We start from the raw sequence: 27,038 nt of genomic DNA, 5'->3' as shown, positions 1-27,038 counted from the left end.
CAAACCTCAAAGCAGGAAGTCAACAGTCTACTAAGGACTTGTGGTTAATATCATTCTTATCATTACAAAGTTAAGAAACCATGGTGACCAGTGGCCCCTACGGTCCTATTTTGCAGCGGTGGGTTTGCAATCAGTGAGATCATTGCCTCTGGGGAAGTGGGTGTGCTAATTATGACAGTCATCCCTGGCAAAAAAGCAAAAAACAAAAGTCTCAGAGATGATCCAGGGGCTCGAAGGGGCACTTGGCCCTGAGCAAATGCCACAAGAACTTTTAAGTCTGCTCTCCAAAAGGCAAACTTTCTTCCCTTAGGCTTTCATTCATTGATACACAGATAAGATTGATGGATTGCTGCCCAGCTTGTAAGTGTTGTAGGGGGGAACTGGAAGGAGGAAGGTCATTTAGCAATATACAATGATAATTCAAAACATTCTGTAAGGCTTAAAAGCAAAACCACTTGTCAAATGTTCACTCATCAAATCTCACCGTTCTTCGGGCAGTTATTGAACAGAACGAGTGTGACTGTATGAGAGGAGAGATAGAGATAGAAACCAAGACAAAGGTAGATAAATTGTCGAAGTAAATTTAAACCCAAAAGAATCAAAGCTTGTGAGACTGTAAAATTCATATACAAGCAATCATTCCAGAAAGCTCTCTGGTAAAATTAAAATCACCAAGTCACACTTACTCGGCAATGTAGGACCCTACCATCATGTTCTCTTGTTTCTTCCAGCCCCAAAGCCCACTGTTTTCCTAAGCTTAAGGCAGATGAATATAAGAACTCTGATGCTACTTCTCCACATATCTCCACTTTCTGAAGCTCACCACAGGCTAACTTAGTTGCCACACAAAATGTGGCTCAATAGATGCCAGGAGAGTGTCACTTCTCAGCCGACCAAAGTCCATTTTACAATTTATCAAATTATCTCAATAACCATTTTAAAATGCATTGAATTTAATTTTAATAATGCAACCAGTGATACACATTTCACCTAAAGTCTTTCAGATGCAGTTCAGATGCAGTAAATGTCTGGTGACAGGTCAAATCCAGGTGGCAGGGTCTTTCTCAGTCAAGAGGATGGGTGGTTCTTTCAGTGGATCCTTGTGGTTCGTTATCTCATTACAAGGCTCACGAATCAGATATACATTTACAGATAAAAACACAAGTGTCAGTGAATCTTCTATTAGTTAAGCTGGGGTGTTATATGATCTACCCAGCATTCAAATATTTACTGAGAGCCTATAATGGGCCCAGAAATGAGCTAGGCACTATAAATTTCCAGTGTTTTTATCTTTACATATTTCATGGAATCCACACAACTCCTTGGGTTACACAACCAGATAATTCACGTGGTCAAAAAATCAGAAAAAGACAACCCTTAGTGCTGGCATATGCACTTTTTAACTTTCATGTCTTATTCTGTAGCCTGATAGTAGATTGCTATTTATACTCATTTAAATTAATATAATATGAAGAGATTAGTTCATTTAAAATACAAATATTTTCTCAGTTTAAAGTTTATTTATGTCACAGGTTTGGGATAAATAAAACTTTTGCTGTGATATGAGACTCACTATTATGTCCTACAGTAAAATTTAATTGTTTCATATTTAAGTATGTAAGAACATTAGATGTGCTAAAACCCAAACTGAAAATGTGGACTGTATAACTTTGTCAAAGTGCAGCCTTGGCTCCCAAGGCCATCTTATCAACTTAAGAAAAAAATTAAGTTCATAAATTCTGTGAAACAGGATACTGTGAAAGTGTGTTAAATAGATTCTTAGTGACTTTATTCAGACAAATAATCACAGTATGAAAATATCAGCTGTTTTTTAAAAAGTCCATCCTTGTCTACTATTAACACTTTTCATTTCTAGGTAAAATAGTAAATTATTTAATTAAGAAAAGTTTTGGAAATTAACAAAGGAAATGGTAGAGAATCAATACTGGTAAAAAGTTATTCATAATGGAACAGAGACACAGATATCTCAAATAATCTATATAAGGAAATTGATGAAGATTCACAATATAAGTTCATAATACATATTTTAGGGAGATCTCCCTTAACTTCAGTTACACACAATAAATGATTCTATTGTTACTAAATGACTAAATTATCATTTTCAAACTTCAGTTTGCATGTTAGTGTTTCTTTTCAGCTGCATTTCAAACAATACTTAAATGTCTTCATTTAGTCAGTTGCTTAAATAACGTTCAGCAGACTTGAGTTTGGCATTCAAAAATGGAAATTTCTGCTTAACATTATAATATGAATATAATAAATAAAGTTAAATATTGGTTTCATATTTTCTAATTTGCCTCATGAATTGCTAGGTTGCCATGTGCAGCATTTTTACACCCAATTAGAGTATACATGCTCACGCATGCAGACCACACCATGTGTGTTCCCAGTGTCCTTACTGATGTGCCAACACTCCTGTCAAAATCATTAAAGATACCAATTTTTATATTATTAAATGGTGATATTATTGGTCATATTTCAAAACTATACTAGATGACATCATCAATTTGTATAAATACTTCTGAATTAGTATTATAAGCAGAATGTGATAAAAATAGCAAAAGAGTTGGAATATTTGTGTTGTAGTACAACAAATAGATACATGTTTGAAATAATACACAAAATAAGGGGTACAAGCAAAAACAATATAACTAAAAACACAGCCATGTATCACTTAACAAATGGGCATATGTTTTGAGAAATGCGTCATTAGATGATTTCATCCTTGTGTGAACATCCTAGAGTGTACTCACACAAAACTAGCTGGTATGGCCAACTACATACTTAAGCTATATGGCACTAATCTCATAGGGCGACAATTGTACACATGGTTCATCACTGACCAAAATGTCAATATGCGGTGCATGACCGTACAATAACAATTATAATTAGACAAAATAGATGTCTTAAATTCCAGTGAGAATTTCAAAACTTCCTTTTTGGGGCACACAGGACCATAAATATTATCTAAGCAGGATAAATATTAAGATAAGTAGGAAAATAGAACTATATTTAAAAAAATATTTTACTAATACATTGATTTGGAAAGAATTCATACTTCTTTCGTTTAGCTTTATCCAGAAAAAGATAAAAAGAAAAATGCTATGTACATATGTATAAACAATACATCCCAAAACACAGATTTTTGGTAAGTACAGAAAAAAATAACGCCACCTTAAGGGGGAGAAAAAGTAAAACATCACATAAGAGCATGGGCTTTTAGTACAATACTGACATGAATTTAGTTAAAATAGTATTAATGTCAAATAGTGCTGGCTTTCTAGCTCTGCAATGTATTAATTCCAAAAAATATATATGAATTTGAAAATAAGAACCATCAGAATACTGTGTAAGCTTCAAGATTTACATCTTTAAAGTAAAAGTAACATTTAGTAAAATGCAAAAGTATCAAATAAGGAAAGATCACTGCTAGCAAACTAAAATCATATTTTATTGTTTAATCTGATTCACAGTTGAAATTAATTCAGGAAGACAATATACAGTCCAAATTTTATGGTGATCCCTAAGTGGTAAGAATAATAAATACACAAATTTTCCTATTTTTTTCAAGAGAAAATGCTATCTACTCTATGTAATTTCCCATCAACATTGAAATACCAGATAGTGAGTTGTGGCACAGTGAAGGGTATGCTACAGTTTTCTAAATGTTGTAAAAAATATATTTTATTTCATTGCATTGATAAGGTATTTAACATGGCGGATGATGACGAAATTCAAGTTATTTATGATAACTATGCTGACATTTACGAAAAAAAGAATCAAACAACGGAAAGGTTTCTGTTTTTTGGTTGTCTGGATTCTCCTGCTTAGAAGGGAATAAAATAAACAAATAACTGATTCAATTAAATAAGTGGACTCTTATTTACTTACTGGCATGACAATGTTGTAGTGGATGCAGAACCCCGGTTCAGAAGGAAAATATTCATCAGAAACAAATCTTATCCTGATTTGATTTCCTTTAGAAATCTGTTTTCCTGGCACAGTGCCAGAACCACACCAGCGCCCTAATATCGTTCCATCACTGGGTTCCTCAACTTCTACAAAATCATACCTGCAAAGAGACACAGAGAAAGAGACATAAAGTCATGATCCGTTATTCTGGCGATTCAAATTCCATGTCCGTGAATGCAGTGAATCTGTGGACAAGGGCTATGAATTCATCCCAAATTTAACTGGGTAAATGTAATCAAATATTCCAAAGAAGAGACACAATGGAAAATGCATTCCTAACTAAAGAAATAGGAGTCTTCTGTTCTAAGCATTCTAGTTTTACTGTTAAGGAACTCCAAATCCATTAAATAACCATCTCAAAACTTAAATATTTTGTACAGAGCAACCATATCTGACAGTCAATTCATGAATTATTCAATTTAATTTTTCATTTGGACATGACAGTCTTACTCCAATCTTATTTCCTATTACTAGTGTCCCTAAATTTCTGAGAGTAGCTCTTTTACCCTAATCAGGCCCCTTGTCTCTCCCTTTCCTCATTTGCAATGCAAGCTTTTCTAGAACCACTTCATTATAAACACATCCTTCAAGTCTCACTTTGTACCGTACTGTCTCTATGGGACCTTTCTGGGTGTTCTCAGCTCACCAACATCTTTCTGTTTTTGATAACCACAATATTAACTATACATATGCAACTGATCCATCTTCTTAGTTAAGCTGTTACATCCTTGAAGAAAGGAACCAATTCTCATAGACTTCTGTTTTATACTGCACTATGCACAGTATCTTACACATAAGGAATCAATGATTAATTTTTTCTTAACAAATGTTAACTTTGGTTTGGAAGTTTTAGATCAGCGGTACTCATCAAGAGCTGCTATTATTCCCCTTAAGAGAATGTTTCAGAAATCTGTAGAGACTTTTTAGCTTGTCTCCATGACTAGGTGTGAGGAGGACAGTGAAATATTGTGGGCAAGGTACAAGGATGTTCAACAATAGAAAGTCTCAAAAAAACCACATTTGTCCCACATCCTCCAGGTCTTTTAAATAGTTCACTGGACATTTGTATAGGTGAAATTTCTGCTATCATTCATCTGAGTCTAGAACTTAATATTGTCTCACATATAAACACAAATATGTTTTACTGTTTAAGGCATATTTTCCAGAAATTCAACTATCAAATAAATTCAAAAAAATTTTAATACCTTGGAACTTTACCAAGAGTTACTCAATATTTTGGAAAACCATATCACTAACAGGAACATTGCTTATACTATTTGCATCACAATTAAAACAATTAAACATATCCAAATTAGTCCATATCTACAGCTGTCATAATCATGAGTCTACTTAAAAGATGCAAATGCTACTACCTTTTATTTTTCTAGTATAATTGTGCATGTATATTTATGTATTGAAATACTTTTTTTTAATATAAATTACTTTGTTATTATTTCAGCTTTAAATAGCATGCAGGCCATTATATTTGTTTTTTTAAACAATGCACATATAAATAGATGTTTACTTCTATGAAATGCATTTCAGAATCCTAAAAAGGACATTGCAAAACTTTTCTTAAAGGGAGGTCTTGCATGGTTGTAAAACATTGATAGATCAAAAAAAAAAAAAAAAAAAGTCCAGGAGGTGAGTTCAAGATGGTGGCACAGGAAGACTCTGAACTCATCACCTTTCATGGACACAACAAGTTTATAGCTACTTGTGGAATAATTTCCCTCTGAAAAGGACCCAAGGACTAGATGAACAGAACCTCCACAACAAAAGATACAACTGATGCATACAGAAGGGTAGGAGAGGCAGAGACATGGCCTCACAGGGACTCCATCCCAGGCATGGTGACTCAAAATTGGGAGGGACCCCAAAATACCCAACTCTCCCTGCAGAAGAGAAAGGACTGTGCCCCACCTCAGCCACTCTGAAGACCCTTGGTGATGGTACTGAAAAGATGAGCCCCTCAAATCTCTGGTTTTGGAAATCAACTGAGATTAAGACCAGATGAACCACAGAACTGTAGGGAATGGAGAACTTGCCCTTAGGGCACTCACAGACAGACCTACTTGCCCTGAGATCCACCACAAAAGCAAGAGTTTAAAAAGCGCCTAGACTACAAGAGAGGGGATTCACTGGCTAATCTTAAAGAGGCTACTGGAGAAGCAGGAACCTGCTGGGACTAGCCTGCAAATAATGGTGTTTGTGCTCCACTCACTCTGTGCCATAACCAAGCTGGAGGAGTGCCTTGGGCGCCACCCATGCAGCACATCACCTGAGCCACATGTGGGCCAAGAAAGTGCCCTGAGCCTTGCTCTTCTCGGGCAGCAGCTGAGCCATAACTGGGTGAGGTAAGTGACCTGAGTCCTGTTCACCTTGTGCACAGACTAAGCTACAACTGTGACAGCTGAGCACCCCAAGCCCGGCTCATCTCACACGAGACTGAGCTGCAGATGGGATGGGCAAGTACCTTGAACCTTGCCCTCCCTATCCAGCAGGGAGAATGCCCCATGACCTGCCCACCTCGCACCACAGCCATGGCCCTCCCACAGCCTGCGGCCCATGGCCCACATGTGGGACAACCATTGAGTGCCTGGCTCTGGAGGCAAGGGAATATTGCACTTCTGGGCCACATGGGAACATCTACCAAGACCACTCCTTTAAGACTGAGAGAAGTAGCCAGTTAGCCTAATACATATAGACAAACACAGAGAGCAGGCAAAATGAAAACACAAAGGAAAATGTTACAAACCAAAGAGGAAAGCAAATCCCCAGAAAAAGAGCTTAATGAAACAGAGATAAGCAACCTACCTGACAAAGAGTTCAAAGTAATGGTCATAAGGATGGTCTCAAACTCAGGAGAAGAATGGATGAAAACAGTGAGAACTTCAACAAAGAGACAGAAAAATATAAGAAAGTACTAAACACAAGTTGTAACTGCACAGAAAAATGTACCAGAGGGGTTCAACAGTAGAATGGATGAAATGGAAGCATGTATCAGAGAGCTGGAAGACAAAGCAATGGAACACCCAGTCAGAGCAGCAAAAGGAAAAAGGAATCAAAAAGAGTGAGGACATCTTAAGAGACCTCTGGGACATCAAGTGGAATAACATCCACATTATAGGGGTCCCAGGAGGAAAAGAAAGAGAGAAATGGCCAGAAAAAATATTTGAAGAAATACTAACTGAAAACTTCCCTAATGTGGGGAATGAAACAGACATCTAGGTCCAGGAAGCTGAGAGAGTTCCAAATAAGATGAACCCAAAGAGAAACACACCAAGTCACATTATAATCAAAATGGTAAATGTTAGGGATAAAGAGGGAGTCTTAAAAGCAGAAAGAGAAAAACAACTTATTATGTACAAGGGAAGCCTCATAAGGCTATCAGCAGAATTTTCAGTGGAAATTTTACGGGCCAAAAGGGAGTGGCATGACATAGTCAAAGTCCTGAAAGAAAAAAATTCCAACCAAGAATTCTCTACCTGGAAAGTTTATCATTCACAATTGAAGGAGAGATGAAGAGTTCAAGATAAGCAAAAGTTAAAGGAGTGTATTACCACTAAAACAGCATTACAAGAAACGTTAAAGGAACTTCTCTAAGCTAAAAAGAAAGGGCACTAATTAATAACAAGAAAACATATGAAAGTAAAAATCTCACTGGAAAAGAAAATAAATAATAAAGGTAGTAGCTAAATCACTTATAAAGCAAGTATGAAGGTTAAAAGACAAAAGTAGTAAAATTAACTAAACTTACAATAATTAGTTAAGGATGCATAAAATAAAAAGATGTAAAATGTATCATAAACATATAAAAGGTGGGGGGGGGGCAGAAAAATATAAAGCTTTAGAATATGTTCAAATTTAAGTTGCAATCAATTTAAAAGAGACTATTATATACTTAGGATGTTATATGTGAACCTCAGGGTAACCACAAAGAGAAAGCTTACAATAAATACACAAATGAGAAAGAAATCCAAACATAATACTAAAGAAACCCATCAAATTGCAAGGGAAAAAAGAAACGGAAGAAGAAAGAAATAGAAAGGATCTACAAAAACAGCCAGGAACAATCAACAAAATGGCACTAAGTACATACCTATCAATAATCAATTTAAAAGTAAATGGAAAAAATTCTCCAACCAATCCATAGGAATGGATAAAAAAACAAGACCTATGCTACCTACAAGAGACTCATGTCAGATCTAAAGACACACACAGACTGAAAGTGAAGAGATGGAAAAAGATATTCCATACGAATGAAATGAAAAGAAACTTGGGGTAGCAATACTTATATCAGTCAAAACAGATTTTAAAGCCAAGACTGTAACAGAAGACAAAGAAAGGCATTAAATAATGATAAAAGGGTCAATCCAACAAGAGGATATAATGTCTGTGAATATCTATGCACCCAACATAGAAGCACCCAACTATATAAAGAAAATATTAATGAACATAAAGGAAGAAACTGACAGCAAACCAATAAATACTAGAGGAATTTAATATCCCACTTCCATTGATGGATAGATCATCCAGACATAAAATCAATAAGGAAACAGTAGTCTTAAACACATTAGACCAGATGGACTTAATAAATATATACAAAACATCTCATCTGAAAACAGCAGAATACACATTCTTTTCAAGTGCACATGGAACATTCTCTAGGATAGAGCACACATCAGGCCACAAAACAAGCCTCAATAAATTTAAGAAGATTGAAATCATATCGAGCATCTTTTCTGAACACATAGTATGAAACTAGAAATCAACTGCAAGAAGAAAACTGAAAAAAACACAAACACATGGAGACAACAAAATGACATTAAACAACCAATAGGTCAATGAACAAATCAAAGAGGAAATCAAAAAAACCTTGCAACAAATGAAAGTGGAGACACAATGTTCCAAAATCTTTGGTCTGCAGAAAAAGCAGTTCTGAGAGGGAGGCTCTTACCAATAGAGGCCTACCTCCAGAAAGAAACAAAATCTCAAATAAACATTCTACATTTACACCTAAAGGAACTAGAAAAAGAACAAACAAAGCCCAAAGTTAGTAGAAGGAAGGAAATAATAAAGATCAGAGCAGGAATAAATGAAATAGAGACTAAAACAATAATAGAAAAGATCAATGAAACTAAGTGTTGGTTCTTTCAAAAGATAAACAAAATGGATAAATCTTTAGCCAGATCCATCAGGCCAAATAAATAAAATCAGAAATGAAAGCAGAGAAATTACAAACAAAACCATAGAAATACACAGAATCATAAGAGATTACGAACAAATATAAGCCAACAAACTGGACAACCTAGAAGAAATGGGTAAAATTCTAGAAACATACAATCTTCCAAGACTGAATCAAGATGAAACAGAATATCTGAATGGACAGATTACTAGGAATGAAATTGAATCAGTAATCAAAAAACTCCCAACAAACAAAAGTCCAGGACCAGATGGTTTCACAAGTGAATTCTACCAAACATGCAAAGAAGAGTTAATACTTATCTTTCTCAAATTATTAGAAAAAATTGAAGAGGAAGGAATACTTCCAAATTCATTTTATGAGGCCAGTATTACCCTGATACCAAAACCAGACAAAGACACTACAAAAAAAGAAAACTTCAGGCCAATATTCCTGATGAACATAGATGCAAAAATCCTCAACAACATATTAGCAATCTGAATTCAACAATACATTAAAAGATCACACACCATGATCAAGTGGGATTTATTCTGGGGTTGCAAGGATGGTTTAACATCTACAAATCATTCAACGTGATACACAACATCAATAAAATGAAGGATAAAAATCATACGATCATCTCAATAGATGCAGAAAAAGCATTTGACAAAATTCAACATCCATTTATGATAATAACTCTCAACAAAGTGTGTATAGAGGGAACATATATCAACATAATAAAGGCCATATATGACAAACCCACAGAACATCGTATGCCACATGAAAAGCTGAAAGCTTTTCCTTTAAGATCAAGATCAAGACAAGGATGCCCAATCTCGCCACTTTTAGTTAACATAATATTGGAAGTCCTAGTCAGAGCAATTAGGCAAGAAAGAGAAGTAAAAGGCATCCAAATTGGAAAGGAAGATATAGAGTTGTAATTATTTGCAAATGACACAAAACTATATATAGAAAACTCTAAAAATGCTACCATAAATTACTAGAACTAATAAATTAATTCAGCGGGATACCAAATTAATATACAGAAACCTGTTGTATTTCTATACACTAATAAAAAAATAGCAGAAAGAGATATTAATAAGACAATCCCATTTACAATTGCACCAAAAAGAATAAAATACATAGGAATAAATTTAACCAAGGAGATGAAAGACCTGTACTCTGAAAACCATAAACACTGATGAAAGAAATTGAAGGTGACACAAATAAATGGAAAGATATACCATGCTCATGAACTGGAAGAATTAACATTGCTAAAATGTCCATACTACTCAAAGCAATCTAGAGATTCAATGCAATCTCTATCAAAATACCAGTGGCATTTTTCACAGAACTAGAACAGATAATCTTAAAATCTGTATGGCACTACAAAAAACCCCAAATAGACAAAGCAATCTCGAGAAAGAAGAATAACACAGGTGGTATCATAATTTCTGATTTCAAACTATACTACAGAGCTATAGAAATCAAAACAGTATGGTACTGGCATAAAAAAAGACATACAGATCAATGGGAACAGAACAGAGAGCCCAGAAATAAACCCATTCACATTTGTTCAATTAATCTATGACAAAGGAGGCAAAAACAGACAACAATGGGGAAAAGAGTCTCTTCAATAAATGGTGTTGGGAAAACTGGACAGCTACATGCAAAAGAATGAAACTGGACCACTATCTTACACCATAAACAAAAATAAACTCAAAGTGGATTAAAGACCTGAATGTAAGACCTGAAATCATAAAACTCCTACAAGAAAACATAGGCAGTAAGTCTCTGCCATTGGTCTTAGCAATATTTTTTTGGATCTGTTTCCTCAGGTAAAGGCAAGAAAAGCAAAAATAAACAAATGGGGCTATACCAAACTAAAAAGCTTTTTCATAGTGAAGAACACCATCAGCAAAAAGAAAAGGTAACCTAGTGAATGGGAGAAGACATTTGCCAATGACATATCCAATAAGGGGTTCATCTCCAAAATATATAAAGAACTCATACCACTTAATATCATAAAAGCAATCTGATTAAAAAATGAGCAGAGGATCCAAATAGACATTTTTTCAAACAAGACATTCAAATGGACAACAGGCACATGAAAAGATGTTCAGCACCACTAATCATCAGGGAAATGCACATCAAAACCACAATGAGATATCATTTCACACCTGTCAGAATGGCTATCATCAAAAAGACAAAAAATAAGTTTTGGTGAGGACATGGAGAAAAGGGGACCTTTGTACACTGTTGGTGACGTAAACCAGTGCAGCCACTATGGAAAACAGTACGGAGGCTCATCACAAAATTAAAAATAGAACTACCATACAATCCAGCAATTCCACTTCTGAGTATTTCTCCAAAGAAAATGAAAACACTAATTCAAAAAGACATGCGCACTCCTATGTTCACTGTAACATTCTTTACAATAGCCAAGCTATGCAAACAACCTAAGCATCCAACGATAGATGAATTGATAAAGAAGATGTGGTATATATACAATCGAGTGTTACTCAGCCATATTAAAAAAAGGAATCTTGCCATTTGTGACAACATGGATGGACCTGGAGGATATTATGCTAAGTGAAATAAGTCAGACAGAGAAAGACAAATACTGTATGATTTCACTTATATGTGGAATCTAAAAAAATAAAACAAACAAACAAGACAAAACAGGAACAGATTCATAGATACAGAGGACAAACTTGTGGTTACTACTGGAGAGGAGTGGGAGAATGGGCAAAATAGATGAAGGGGATTAAGAGGTACAAACTTCTAGTTTAAAATAAATAGCCATGGGGATGTAACGTACAATGTAGACAGAACAGTCAATAATATTCTAATAACTTTGTAGAGTGACAGAAGGCAATTAGACTTATCGTGGTCAGCATTTCATAATGTATATAAATATTCAATCCCTATATTGTACAACTGAAACTAATATAATATTGCATGTCAATTATAACACCTCAACAAAAAAGTCTAAATTTAGTAGATACCAGACAACTAAAAGTAATATATTTTGTGCAGTATCGAATTTACAGAAGAAAAAATTGTTGAAAAAGGACAACGTATAAAATGAATCAATTATACCTATACATTTTTGTCCTAAGGAAGTATCCAGAACTCTCTTCTGGCACATAACTCAGCCTGTTTCAGCCTCATTTTCTTATCCTTGAGTTGAGGGCAATGTTACCTAGCTTACAGGGATGTTCTAAGAAAGGAAAAATGGCACAGCACAAGTGCAGTGCCTAAAGCATTGTTGGCACACAGCTGCCACTCAATAAAGTTTGTCGTCTTCTCTGTCCTGCATCCCTTGCCCTCACCCCCACATCTACCTTTCAATATAACCTTAGGAGTTTGAAAGCAATAAATAAGAAAACTCAAATACAAAGTGGAGAAAATATTTCCACTATATCATGTGACAAGTCTGGGTTATAAACTACAAATGCATAAGCCAGCCAGTATAACTATTCCAGGAGTTTTGGCGGACATGCGTGGTGGGACTCGGAAGCGGGTGGGGACAGGCGTAAGAGGAGTTGGGTAGAACAGACCTAAGTAGTTATTTCAGATATACTTGGAACAAAAGATGATAACTACCATTTTAAATCAAAGGGTAATTTTTATATCAGGACTGTTTACATGTGAAACAAAGCTTCTATTCATAGAATATCTGTTATGTTCTGTGCTTGGGCGGTAAACCTGTCTGATGGAGGTTACCACCGCTGCTAGTTTGAAGAGGGCCAGATTTCAGGTCTGGTCAATCATTCTACAAGTATTTATGGAGCAGTGACTTGGTGCAAAGTGCTATGCTAGATTCTCTGGATACGAAGATGAAACTAGAGCTTCTTTGGGCTCAGGGTCCATAAAACACTTTGGTGAGTGCCCTAATGAGAGCATGTAGGAAATACTGTGGAATCCTGGCAGAGGGAGAGTAATTCTATACAGTGAGATTAGGGTCAGTTTACAAAGGACTTGACATCTGGGCTGTCAATGAGTACTGACGGATCAGGGGTGAAAAAGAAATGCATTCTACCAAGAAGTACAATAAGTAAAACATAATAGAAGAAAGAAGGAGTCAGCCATGTCAACTGTGAATAGAGGATGGGAGACAAAGAAGCAGATGGAGATCAAGCTGGAAAAACAGCTGTGGGTGAGAAGGCCTTGGAATTTCAGAGTCAGATGTTAGAATATTATTTTGTAAGCCAACATTGCAAACAGGTAGGCACAGTTTCAAAAGCCTCTGTTTCTTTAAAAATTTTAAGTCAACATTTTAAAAAATGGAATTTCACAAAAAAGTCTGGATTTCTGGCTTTTTTTTTAAATTTGAAAATCTGGTAATACTAAATATTATTAGCCCTGGCACGACTCTGTGAGGGCTCAGATTTCCAGAACTGGTGTCAGCTCCAGGAAAGGGAGAAGTTTTATTTAATTTATTGTCTTATTCCTAGCACCTATGTGCTAGGCACACAGTAAACACTCTATCTGTATTTGCTGAATGAAGGAATGAACACTGGGCCTTCATTCCTTGGCATCAATTCAAGTAATTCCTCCTTCAAAAGAAAGAGGAATTCCTTCATTACTCCATAGCGAGGACCAAGTGGAAATAGCTTTTTAAAAATCCCTATCTACTTTCTATGCTGGTTTTGAAAAAATACCCAGATATTCACTTATTTACATTATCTACCCCTGTAGGCATTTGAGTTTGCCATCCTTTCAGCCTATGAGGTACAGGCGTCGAGGTTTCAATGAGAGGAGTAACACAGATGTATAATCATTGCACATTTGAGGAATGCCAGGAAACAGCAACATTTCAAATATGGGTAGAAAGAAAAGATCTTTAAACAAATGCATCCTGAAAAGCAGCAGTCAAGGAAACAAGAGGAAAACCATCGTGAGCGGGGGCAGAGAATTAAGGGAAGGGGAAGGGGGACTCTCCACCAGAAGCAGAAGTGGTCAGCAGTGCAAAGGGCCAAAGAAAGATCAAAGGAGATGAAAACCAAAAAGATCCACTGGATTTGCAAATTATGAAGTTGTTTTCAATGAACTCATTGAGCTGAATGCATAGCATCAAAAATTTTCTTCAGACCATTTTAAAAATAACTATTATAATGGGGCCAGCCCCATGGCCTAGTGGTTAAGTTCAGCATGCTCCACTTTGGTGACCCGGGTTCAGTTCCTGGATGCAGACCTACACCACTCGTCAGCGGCCATGCTGTGGCAGCAACCCACATACAAAATAGAGGAAGACTGACACGGATGTTAGCTCAGGGTGAATCTTCCTCAGAAAAAAAAAAAAAGAAAAAAACCCTATTATAATCTTGCTAATAGAAGCATCTTAAGAGAAAAAAATATCATGTGCAAGAAACCTAAAACTAACAACTCACATATCTATCTTACTGTACATGATTTTCTTTTCATTTCTGTTAAAAAAGAAACACTATTATGTGTTTATCTGCTTGGTAAGCTCTTTAAAGGTATTTAAAAGGAATTTTTAATCACACACGGAAATATGTGGATTATCAATGTAAAGAATTTATTAAGGAACAAAAAAGTCTTAAACTTGGCTTTATCTAACTTACATACTGATACAAAAATCACTGCTCTGCAAATAAGAGGAGTGACAAGTACATTACTACTTTTTTCATGAAGATTTTCTACTGAATTTGATGACATTAAAAAAAAATTAACCTTTATAACAATTTCTGGATGTGCAGTTAGACTGCTGGCAATTAATTCTCACATGCTCACACAAGTCTAACACATACATTTATCATAGTACTTTAAAAATCTAGACAGCTTTGCATTCCATGAAGGTTAAATGAAATGAACATCTAAAAAAGTACTATGTTCTTTGCCTACAAAATAGCAGAACTTAACATATGCTACTAATTCTTTCACAGTAAATTAGGCATTTTTAGACTTTTTCCAGAAGTGGTGTCATATAACAATATAATTCTAAATTTCATCCAATTATTCTACCATTAACTTTTATATTCATACCCAACAATTGTTTAGATATCTATGGAATTGAAAAGCATTAATAAAATCATTATTTACTAACGCTTAGTTTTCCCTCTTAATCAAAACAGTAAATGCTCTTGCTAAAGGATATAGTCACAAAACTAGCCATTTTTACTTAAATCATATTCAAGATCATGCATAATAGACCAACTGAGGGTCCACCTGAAAAGTATTCCCACGCCTCATTGTTGCCGTCTGATCTTCAAAGCAGAGAAAGACAAAACAAAACAAAAATCATTTTCACTTGATTCCGTATTTCCTTTTGACTTGTTTGAGACTATAGAATGTGGCTGAAAAAAGACTAATGCAGGGGCTGGCCCGGTGGTGTAGTGGTTAGGTTCACATACTCTACTTCCGTGGCCTGGGGTTTGCTGATTCAGATCCCCGGGTGTGGACCTACACACTGCTCATCAAGCCATGTTGTGGCAGCATCCCCCATACAAAATAGAGGAAGAGTCGCAACAGCTGTTAGCTCAGGGCCAACCTTCCTTCCCCACAAAAAGAAAAAAAAAGGAAGAAGAAGAAAGAAAAAAAAGAAAAGAAAGAGAAAGAAAAAAGACTAATGCATTAAATTCAGTCATCCATTTGCAGAATATGGGATTCATTGCAGTAGTTGGTTGGTCAGTATACTACAACACAGCCCAAAACATTAAGAAGAAAATGAAGAGGGAAAACAATGACAAAAGATATCTGTAGGTCGTAGGCAAATGAAAGGGAAATGACAAAACCCAGCAACATTTGACACATAAAGTGAAATCACAAAACATAATCATCCTTAAATGCAGAAATCTACGCATGTCCAGGTGACTGTTCCAGAGACAAGGTAATCCTGACAATATGCTCTCAGGTATTAATTTCCATCATGCACAATTGCTCACATCAGTATTTAAAGGATTTACTAAACCTATTTTATGAGCCAATCAAACATCACTTTCTCACGGCAACATGATACAGAGCACACAGCGCTTAAGTGGTTTATAATGATCACTCCCTTTCTCTAACATACCCCTGGGGACCCATGGAGGATTTATGTTCTTTTATGTTTGACAAACAAGTCTGGTATTGTAGACAAAATTTTCGTTCTCATGTGGGAATTTAAAAACGGTGAGGACATGAGGGCTGCTTTCTTACTCGTAAGGATTGTGAGGAGTAAACCAAAGAAATAAATTCACTGGTAAACGTAATTGTCAGACACCCAACTTCCTTCAACAAAAATAAACCAACCCTGCAAAACAGGCTGTTTCTAGTTCATACTAACTAAAACCCTGTCAATTAAATCAACCCCATGAATTATCGAACCTGACGGTGGTGGGAAACCCTGCCAACAAATGAATGGGGATCTTAAAAAGGCCTGGCTCTGCAAGTGTCAGCTGGAGCCGGAGCTTGCAGGGGAAGGTAATAAAATTAATAAGATGACAATTATTCCACAGTGCTTACTGGCTTATATTTCAGTTTAGCAGAATGCAACTCATACACAGAATAGAAGTTTTAGATACATTTTTGGACTCCAAAATGTTTATCCATGCTTTAACTCATATTGAAAATAAATTTAGAAATAATTACAGTTATTAATTGCTTTTATACATTAATTCATTCAATCCTCACAACAATAATAAAAAGTTGATACTGTTATTGTGCCCATTTTATAGATTATAAAATATGGAAAAGCTAAGAACCTGGCCAAGGTGACACAGCAACTAAATGGAGAGCCAAGGTTTCAGTTTGGCCAGTTGGATTCCAGAGCCCACGCTCTTAAGGCTAAGCCACACTGCCTATTATATTTAAAATATGCCTCCATAATTAGATTTGCTTTATTTTGAGGCCTAACTGCACAGAATCTGTGTGCCTTTGTTCAAATTGGCCAAACGGTCTTGTCAATAGCTGGAGAAACATTAAGTGTCATTCAAATAAAACTGATCAGTCAACTTGATAATTTGGGTATATACATTTTACAGATATTTATTTTAATTAATTCGGCACTACTTATTTTTAGTCATTCTAAATTCTTTATGAATTTCAAATCTACATAGGAACTGTGTAAGTTAAACCAACAAGCACGCTTCAGAGGACTGACCACACATGGTGGAGTACCACTAATGAAAATATGAGAGTCTCACCTGCAAGAAATGGTTACATTGTACACCCACATGGTGGGATTGTACATGGCAAGAAATTAACGGTTTAAAATTACCTTATTCCTAAATAAAAATACTGCAAATATATGAACCATGAATTCAATCCGAAAATCTAGAAAAATCAAGAAAAACAAAACAAAGTATAAGGTGAAAACTAATGAAGACAAAAACTATAAAAGACATATTAAAAAAAAGTTACAATTCAGAATTAAAACCAAAAGCTGGTTCTCAGAAAGGAGGGAGAAGGAGAAGGAGAGAGAAAAGGAAAATGAATGAAGAATTTATATGGTTAGGAATGAGGAAGAAAATATAATCACAGATGAAAATGTATTTAACATTTGTATGTTTTATGTAACTTTATGCCAATTAAATCTGAAAAGCTAAGTGAAAAGGATGACTTACTAGAAAACATAAATTATCAAAGTTGACGGAAAAAGTAGAGAAAGTGAACAGAGTGATAACTCTAAAAGAAATTAAAAAGGTTGTCAAATATTTATCAATAAAAAAAGATGTGACGGCAGGGAGTTTTATAGGAGTTATATCTGACTTTAAAGGACCATATAATTCCAATTTTATATAAGCAATCGTAAAAAAACTGAAAATGGCAGATATTCACCCAATTAATAATAAAAAAAGCTAGCCTAAATCTTATGAACATAGTTAACAATACTGTATCATATTCTTGAAAGTCGCTAAGAGAGTAGATCTTAAATGTTCTCACCACAAAAAAGAAACGGAATTACGTGGCATGAAGGAGGTGTTAGTTAATGCTACGGCAGTAATCCTCCTGCAATATTTAAGTGTATCAAATCAACATTTGTACACCTTAAACTTGCCCCATACTATATGGCACTTATATCTCAATAAAGCTGGAAAAAAGTAAAAATACCTAATAAATGAAAAAGTATTATATCAAAGTTCTTTAAAACGATAATATCAAACATTAAAAATTAAGACCAATTTGACTCATAAATTGAGGGAAATGCAAAAAATTCCAAATAAAATTGGATCGAATATCATCCATCAGGGTGTTAAAAGATATAATAATTCATAACAGAGTATGGATTTACCTTATGAACATAAGGATGAATATAAGAATGACCTTTTAGAATATTAAAAAGAGAAAACTATATAATCATATTAATAAATGCTGAAACCATATGATAAAATCAACTGTGTAGATGAAAATTGAGTAAACTGTGAATAGCAGGAAACTTTCAAATCATGCTAAAAAATTATTGAATGGAAACTAACTGCAAGTATTACATTAAATAAAATTAAAGTCATTCTCATTAAAGTTAGAACAAAGACAGAATTGTCCATTCTCACCACTATTTTCAGCATTTTGAAGGGAGGTTCTAGCTAAAAAGAAAGAAAGAACATAAATGTAATAGAAATAGAGAAGAGTGATCTTTGGTTGATAAGTGATTTCCGTGGGAACAGACTATAGGGGGTAAGCAGAGAAGAGCTGGAAGAGCTTGGAAATAATCCAGGTGTGGATGGGGTGACCTGGAGTACGGTAGGGCAGGTGGAGGTGAAGGAGGGTTACATGCTGTATATATTTGGAAAGTAGATGAAACCATTTGGAACTAAAATAATTTAGCAAAGTGTCTAAATAGAAGATCAATATGCAAATATTAATAGTTTTTCTTTATGACAGCAAAAAACAAACTGAATACAGAAAAAAATCTTTCACTTTAAAATTATAAAGATATGTAGTAATAAATTTTACCAATAAAATATAAACACTATATGAAGAAATTCATTCAATATTACTAAATGATAAAAAGATGTGAATTTACCAGAATTTTTGTCAAAATCCCAAGTCTTCTAAAATGTTTGTACAAAATAATAATCTTAGTAATAAAGTAAACAATATGTAGTACGTACTACATGCCAGATGCTTTGTAAATATGAACTCACTCAATCTTCAAACGCAACCCTATCCACAGCTACTATTATTTACCCATATTACAGATGGGGAAACTGAGGTACAAAGGGGTAATATAACAAGGCAAAAGTCATACAACTAAGAGCAATAGACCTTGGGTAGGAACCTTGCTTTAGGTTCCAGAGCCCATATTCTTAACCATTACACAATACTCTCTCTAAAGAGGATGCCACAAAGACTCATCCAGTGCCAAATGCGTTGTTGAGAATTCTGACTTAAACTCTCCAGACCCTCTTCTTTAAGATGGGAATAATATTCACTAACTCTTAAGGTTGTTGTGAGGATTAAAGGAGAGAATGCACATACCACTGTAGAGTGGTGTCTAAAAATAGGTTGCTCAGTATATGGTAGGATTTCTTTTTAATAATTGCTGTCCTCACAACCATACATGCAACCCATGGAAGACCTCACCCTGTGGAAGAGCAAACCCCAGAATTCACTTAGTGATAATTTATTATTCACTTAGTGATAATTTGCATGGAACACTATTTTTGGCTCATGGCAGACCTCACAACCAGCCTCCTTGGCCATTCTCCCCTGCGGGAGTAACGTCCTAAATCTAGCCTGCCTAAAACAATTTAAGCACATATATGTTTGCTATTTTTATTAACAGTTGCTCCTTTCATTGTACTAGAATACAGATTCATTAACAGATTGTGAAAATACTGAATACTTTTGTGTCAGTATTTTTATGCCCTATAAAATAGGCACAATAACAGTATCAACTTTATGATTGTGGAGATTAAATGATTTAATGTATAAAAAGCACTCACTCACATGCTCTGCATTTTTTCCGAGACTGATCAGTCCCTGAAATATGTGATTACCTACCCTCAGTCAACTACTGGGTGTAAGTATGCATTTTTACAGAAACAGCACATCATATCATTGTACTATTACCAAAATACTGCCCAGATTTAGGCAGCTAATGTTACTAAGTCAATTCAGAGGTTGCTCTCAAGACAAGGTATGGTATTCATGTTCCTCTCTCCTCTAAGGACCACTTCTCTATCTTGTAATTAGTTTTAAAACAAAAATCTCATTAACATTTAGGCTTGTCTTGTGCGATGCTTTGTGGTGTGTGGCTGTTATTAAACACATATTGAGTGAGTCACTATTAAATTAGTAATAATTAAATAACATTTCACATAAATGACAGACAGTATACCTTTATTACGTGTGCCAAATGAACCACTGTAGTATTGACAGAAAGTTGAGGAAAGAAATTTAAGAAAGGAAATTAACATTCTATTTAGACTTAAGAAAAAATTTTCTCTCATGGATTATCGCCTTGTCATTTTCCCTTCTACTTTCAATACATAGGGTAAGAATAAAGGGACAGTATGCCAGTAGAGGTAGGTGGATATGGGAAAAAGTAGGACTTCCTATCATGCATCCTAATTACAGCACAGAGTTTAGTCTATTTGGGAATATTGAAACGGGAATGTACATATCAAGGTTTACTTAAAGGGCATCGAAATTTAAGATAAGAAGGAAAAGCTGTGAATACACCCTCACCTACCCAACACCAAGACGTTTTCAGGCCTAGGAAACCCACAATTAACCATTACCAAAAGGCACCCTATAGGCTGCCCCTTCTGTAAGTTATTTTTCTACCAACCAAATACGTTCTTTGAATAGCTGAATACCATTGCCGAAATGTATTTATAAAATACCATGATATCATTAATCGAGATATCTCCAAAGGATTACGATAGGTTAGGTTCTTTCATTTTTTATCTAGGTTGTACTGTTGCTACATTTGCAGATACCAAGGTGCTCTAGATATGGATTTATCTAAAGTTGAGAGAAATATTTAAGTAGTGTGATGATAAAATTTGGACAGTTCTCTTGCTAATGCTTATCAAAGCATTATCATCTCTTCAGGCCTGATTTTAAAAGAAACCGTTTAAATGGCTGATCAGCAGCATAAGGCATTTTAAAAGGCTCATCTGTTTAGATACACAAATTTACTTTTTGGTGATAATGTCTGTGAAAATGATAAAATGAGTTTGTTTCAGAATATACCAAAGTGAAATGAAAATATTCTTCCTTTTAGGCTATTAGAGAATTTCAGGTACAGCTCCTGAATATGAATGTTCTAAAAAAGACTCAAGGTATTTATTTTGAGCATTTATACTTACTGAAAATTTATCTCATAATGGAAGGATTTATGAGAAAAAAGACTCTCAGAGTTTAAAAGAAATTTCACGTGAGCCAGCACAATTCATTCCGTAGACTAGTACTTTAACAAACATAAACAGATGAGCAGAGCATTTCTGCTCTGAAATGAGAGCAATCTCTGAAATCAGAGATGGATTAACTGGTTATTTTAAGGAAATAGACGTTCAATATAAAACGGCTCTAGACTTCAGGTTCCTCTTCGATAAAATAAAGGACTGAACTAGATAGTTCAGAAGGTCATCATAAAAAATCTTAGCTTTACTTGGGGACTGGCCTGGTGGTGCAGCGGTTGTGTGCACGTTCAGCTTCGGCGACCCGGGGTTCACTAGTTCGGCTCCGGGTTGAGGACCTATGCACCGCTTGTCAAGCCATGCAGTGACAGGCATCCCACATATAAAGTAGAGGAAGATGGGCACGGATGTTAGCTCGGGGCCAGTCTTCCTCAGCAAAAAGACGAGGATTGGCAGAAGATGTTAGCTCAGCGCTAACCTTCCTCAAAAAACAATAAATAAAAAAAAAGAGTAAAAAATCTTAGCTTTTTTTCCTCTAGTTTAAGAACCAAATCATATTTCTTTTGATGTGTGCAGTTACGTCAAAAAATATGCAGCTTACACACAGAACATATTATTAAAACATACCCACTACTACATTTTCCAGAAAATTTTATTATTTTCCAAGGTCTATGTAGCACTGTTATCACCAAATATAATTTTCTACAGGCAATATCCATGGAAACCAACTTGTAAATACCAGTGTATTATGAAGAGGAAAAACATACACTAATGGAAGTGTTGAGAGGTCAAGCAAATGCACTACACAGCGGTGTCCCAGATTGTGCAAGGCCTGCCCTCTGACCACACAGGCCCAGGATTAGAAGCTCTAATCCCATCAATGGAAGTGAAGCCACCTCCACCAGAAATGTTATAATACCGCCGCCTCCCACGTCACTTTCATAAAAACTCTTCCAAAGTGTCAAATGATAAACAGCGAAGACCTATGGCTACCATAAACTGCAAGTGCTGTCTTGCAGGACAAAATCCTTTTTCTTATTTACTGTACAGCACAAATCACACCTTAAAAGGTCACCCTTTAGAACCCAAAAGCATATGTCAGAATTCATCTGACATTCCCTCCATCTAACTCTTCTGATAAGAGATATATCCCTTATCCTTTTTCAGATATAATACCAATCAGAGTGGTTCCAAGAGGTAATAACAGAGTGGGATCTGGCATAAAGAAGATAATAAATGGAAGAAATTTTTATTATCTATTGAAAATTGTTAGTTTTCTAGACTTTCTAGTTTTTCATTCACCTGTATTGTCTAATTTAAGTTATAAAAATGTTTTGCCCGGCAGTAGAGCGGTTAAGTGTGCACGTTCAGCTTCAGCAGCCCAGGGTTCGCTGGTTCAGATCCCTGGTTCAGACATGGCACCACTTAGCAAGCCATGATGAGGCAGGCATCCCACATATAAAGTAGAGGAAGATGGGCACGGATGTTAGCTCGGGGCCAGTCTTCCTCAGCAAAAAAGAGGTGGATTGGCAGCAGATGTTAGCTCAGTGCTAATCTTCCTCAAAAAAAAAAGTTTCAAACAACTAATTTTACTGCTATTTTGTTTGCTTTTTCCACCTTTTCTTCAGTAATCACTATATAAAATACATATGTGTGTGTGTATGTACCCCATAGATATGTAAATATGTATTCTAAATATCTATGCCCTAAATACACACACACATATATATACACAAACACACATATATATGTATACATATCCCCATAGATATGTAAATATATATCTACACACACATAAGTGTGTGCGTATTTAGGGAAAAGATATTTAGATTATAGGTAGGATGGGTAAAATTCTACTTATATCACTTTCATTTTTATATTACCCCCTAAGTAAACATGTATTTACTTTAAGGATGTTCATTATCAATCTTTGCAATTGATTTCTTGGAATAATCTAAAAACATTTAAAAAAAATACGCAAACTCCAGAAACAGAATTAGTGAAAGCTGGTATAAAATTTGTTTTTAAAGTTTACTTAGCAATTTTGAAACAATCAATGTTCACTAGAGAATGGAATTCTGTGGAGACTAAAGTAAACTATTCAATGGAAATTTAATAAAGCATAGACATTAAGAACGTTTTTTGAGACTTCAAATCTTGACAAAAGAAAAATAATTTGACCTCTTTCGTGGGAAATTTAGAATTTCAGAAATTAAAGAAACAAGTCATCCTACCCACACTTCATGTTAAAAATATGAAAAAAACTTTTTGACTCTCATGTTTTGCCAGGATCATCACTTTTATTTCCAATGATAAAAGATTTCTGGAATATATGGGATTATATTTCCCTCAGAACCTGATTATAGAATGAGGCAAAAAAGAAAAAAAGACAAGACTGTCATTTCTCAAGAAACAAAACAAAACAAAAATCTTCATATTAAAGGACACATTTCAGATTGTTAGGTGATTTGGTCACTGTAATAAGCCCTGTTAACGCGATTACTTCATATTTCACGGCATGAAAAGGGAAATAGGAAATACTAGGCTTAGTGCCCACTTGGCTGAATCCACCATCCTGGGCACTATTCCTCGGCAGGGTTTTTTGGCCCTAGGTTTGTTTTATTTTCCTCTTCTCACTTTTAAAATTTTCTTCTGGCTCTATATTTCTTTCCTTATCCTGTTAAAATTACCCCTCCGAGGTGCTTTATTATCCAGGATTCCTATCATAGCCTTTAGTAGGCTCCTATGCTACCAGAAAAGTCAGGAGTTTTCAGCAGGTTTGAACGCATCACTCATTTCATTTCCTCTTTTGCTCCAAATATTTTCTCTTAGATTTCTCACTCCTTGACGGAAGAGTTAGAATAATTTTTTCTTGTATTATCTCATGGCTTCCAGTCACATATTCAGAAGTTTTTATCTCCCTATATATTCCACCGAGCCTCAGTTTTCTTCTCTGAAAATGACAAGACTCAATCACGCATTTCACTTCTTAATTTTATTAATTTTATAGACATTAGCAAGGAAGTAATAAAGTACCAGAGTACCACAACATTTGGTAGTGTGAGAAACCTTCTACTAACACGAATAGAATTAAATAGAAACGAGACTTCATTAATTTAGAAACTTATCTGAAAAGCTGTGTTCATTATCACACACACAGGCAAAATTGAGGTCCAACAAGTAGCCACTTGCAGCAATTTATGCATGCTGGTTTCAATTACAAAACTGTTTATATTTTCACTTAAACTAGTTTAAAATATGAAAATACACATTTAAATGTCTTAATAATATTGTATAGCATAGTAAAATTCTAAAAATAAACTTAGAAGGCAGGGACTGTATTTTTTGGTCTAATCTTCACGTCCCCAGACTCTACTATGTGACAGTGTGGCAGGAACACTGACCCATTCCATCTGGTTGATGAGAGAACTGAAGTACTTCAAACCACAGAGGAAAACGAAGGGTAAAGCAATGTGCCTCCTCCCCCCGCCCCCATCCCAAACTTTGGGATCTGATGAAACACTGACAACTTTCCATTCTACTTGTGGGCCTTTGGGCAACTGAGTAATTGTGGGCTTAGGGCTTTAGTCATTTGTGAACCTCAACCTGGGCGAGACAGCCTGTTTCACCAGATGGCAAATATGATCACATATTTTACTACGGCAACTCCAGCAATAATATTCCTGTCATAGGTCAAGAACGTACTTTATATCACCAAGCTATGACTAATGGGCTCCAAGCACATACGGCGGTACGTTTTGTTGGATATACTTAGAAATTGCCTAATAGCTACTTTTTAAATATTGAGCATGGAATCCTTTAAAATAAGATTTCATGCTCAATATTTAAAAAGTTGATTGATTATATTGCTTACTACCAATAATATGACCACTACTACTTCTCTTGGCACATTTTCACTCCTCCTTCAGATTTCAGCTAAGTATGACATCCTCAGAGAAGCTGAGTCCCACAGGCAAAGGTTGCAAACATTTTGCAGCATGGTCCACACCATTCCCAATACTATTTTGAATTATCCTTTTTGCATGTATGTCCCCTTACTAGTCAATGCTTTCCGGAGGCCAGGGGCCCATCTAACAATCTTTTTATTCCCAAGATTTAGCACGGTATTTGGTCTATGCATAGCAGGGACTAAATAGCTGTTGAGTGATGGATGGATGGATGAGTTTGCTCATACACAAGACGCTGACATACATATTTATACACAAACATATGTAGACAGAGGAGGCTCCCAAATAGTCATGATTATACATGCAGTGTTGAAATATTCCTAGATACCTAATATTTATACTCTTGAACATTTTTTTCCCCTTTTTTCTCTAATTCTGGCTATTCGCAAGCAAGCATGACTAATTTTCTGAAAAATAATTGCAAGTGGCTTTTTAAAAACGAGGACACTAGACTTCATTCAGAGTAACAGATTAGGCACTCCTTGTTAGAAATTCATTATAATGTTAATCATCCTTCATTTTCCCACACACTAACCATTGCCATGGTGAGCACGTTGATTTGCTGTATACACTTGGCACACTCGCTTAACAGTGGTTACGCAACTTGTTGTGTTTTAATTCTATGGTTCAGGTATCTTACTGGTTTTTTCTCAAATGTTTTTCCAACTAGGGAGGTTTTCAGATTCCACAGGAAGCCCAGCTAACTGAGGTCACATACTTATATACCTCATCCTCAGGAGTGGTTGATGCACTGGATAAAGGACTGGAAAAGCAGTATTAATTACATATTCTCAAGTAGACACAAACCTTAGTTTTATTACCCATCATTCCTTCGACTGAACATTTTACCCGTCTCAAGGAAGTAACATGCAGAACTGAAGATGAGTTTTTCTCTCCAGCTCTTCCCACCTGCTTTCTTAAACAGGAGATTAATGAATTACGAAGTGCTCTACGATTAATCTTTCTCCTTTATCACACACGGCCCATCCAATAAATGGTTAGTTCAAATTTTTGTGTATGTCAAAATATTTTTGTCTGTTTCCTTGTTCATGTTGAAATCCCATTATTTCAGGCCCCCATTAACATAATCCAGATTATTCTAGACTCCCCTAAGCCTCTCTAACCCGCACTCTTTCTCCTTCTCCTTCCACACACCACTTCTCTGCACCACTGTGAGGCTCAGCCACTTTAAAAATAGGCTTTATTTCATCTTACACTTTCATAAAACACACACTGGCATACATGCCACATACAGCACATATGAAACCATCAGTGGTTATTGATTTTCTTCTTTGTCAAATCAGAACCTTGGATATTCTATTATTCATTTAAATTTAGTATATTTAATTCTGGTTTATAGTTTGGTATTTTGAGAGTTTCGTTCGTATCAGCCTGTCATTGAGAAACTGTTCATTGTTCCATGTGCTTTTCCAATCAGATTTTGAGTCATCTCAGCTAAAGGCCACATTCTAGGGGTGAATTCATGAAGGTAAATATCAACTTTTGATGTCTCTTGGCAGCCACCCTGCTGGTGACCTCCTATGGGGCTGTTCATTTCTGTTCAGACTTTTACACTTT

General features: G+C 35.5%; 1 protein-coding gene across 6 annotated transcripts in view; it reads right to left on the bottom strand.

Annotated features, from left to right (window-relative positions):
* The window catches only part of PDGFC (platelet derived growth factor C), a 207,984-nt gene that overhangs the window by 48,807 nt on the left and 132,139 nt on the right, over positions 1-27,038 (bottom strand). For all 6 annotated transcript variants that reach the window (XM_001500645.7, XM_070257478.1, XM_023636395.2 and 3 more), the window contains one exon: positions 3,913-4,093. In XM_001500645.7, the coding sequence (XP_001500695.1) occupies positions 3,913-4,093 (181 nt within the window). The remainder of the gene's footprint in view (positions 1-3,912; positions 4,094-27,038) is intronic.

Source organism: Equus caballus, chromosome 2, assembly GCF_041296265.1.
Source record: "Equus caballus isolate H_3958 breed thoroughbred chromosome 2, TB-T2T, whole genome shotgun sequence".
Classification (NCBI taxonomy): Eukaryota; Metazoa; Chordata; class Mammalia; order Perissodactyla; family Equidae; genus Equus; species Equus caballus.
The sequence above is the reverse complement of the archived record's forward strand: the minus strand, read 5'-3'. Positions and strand labels throughout refer to the sequence as shown.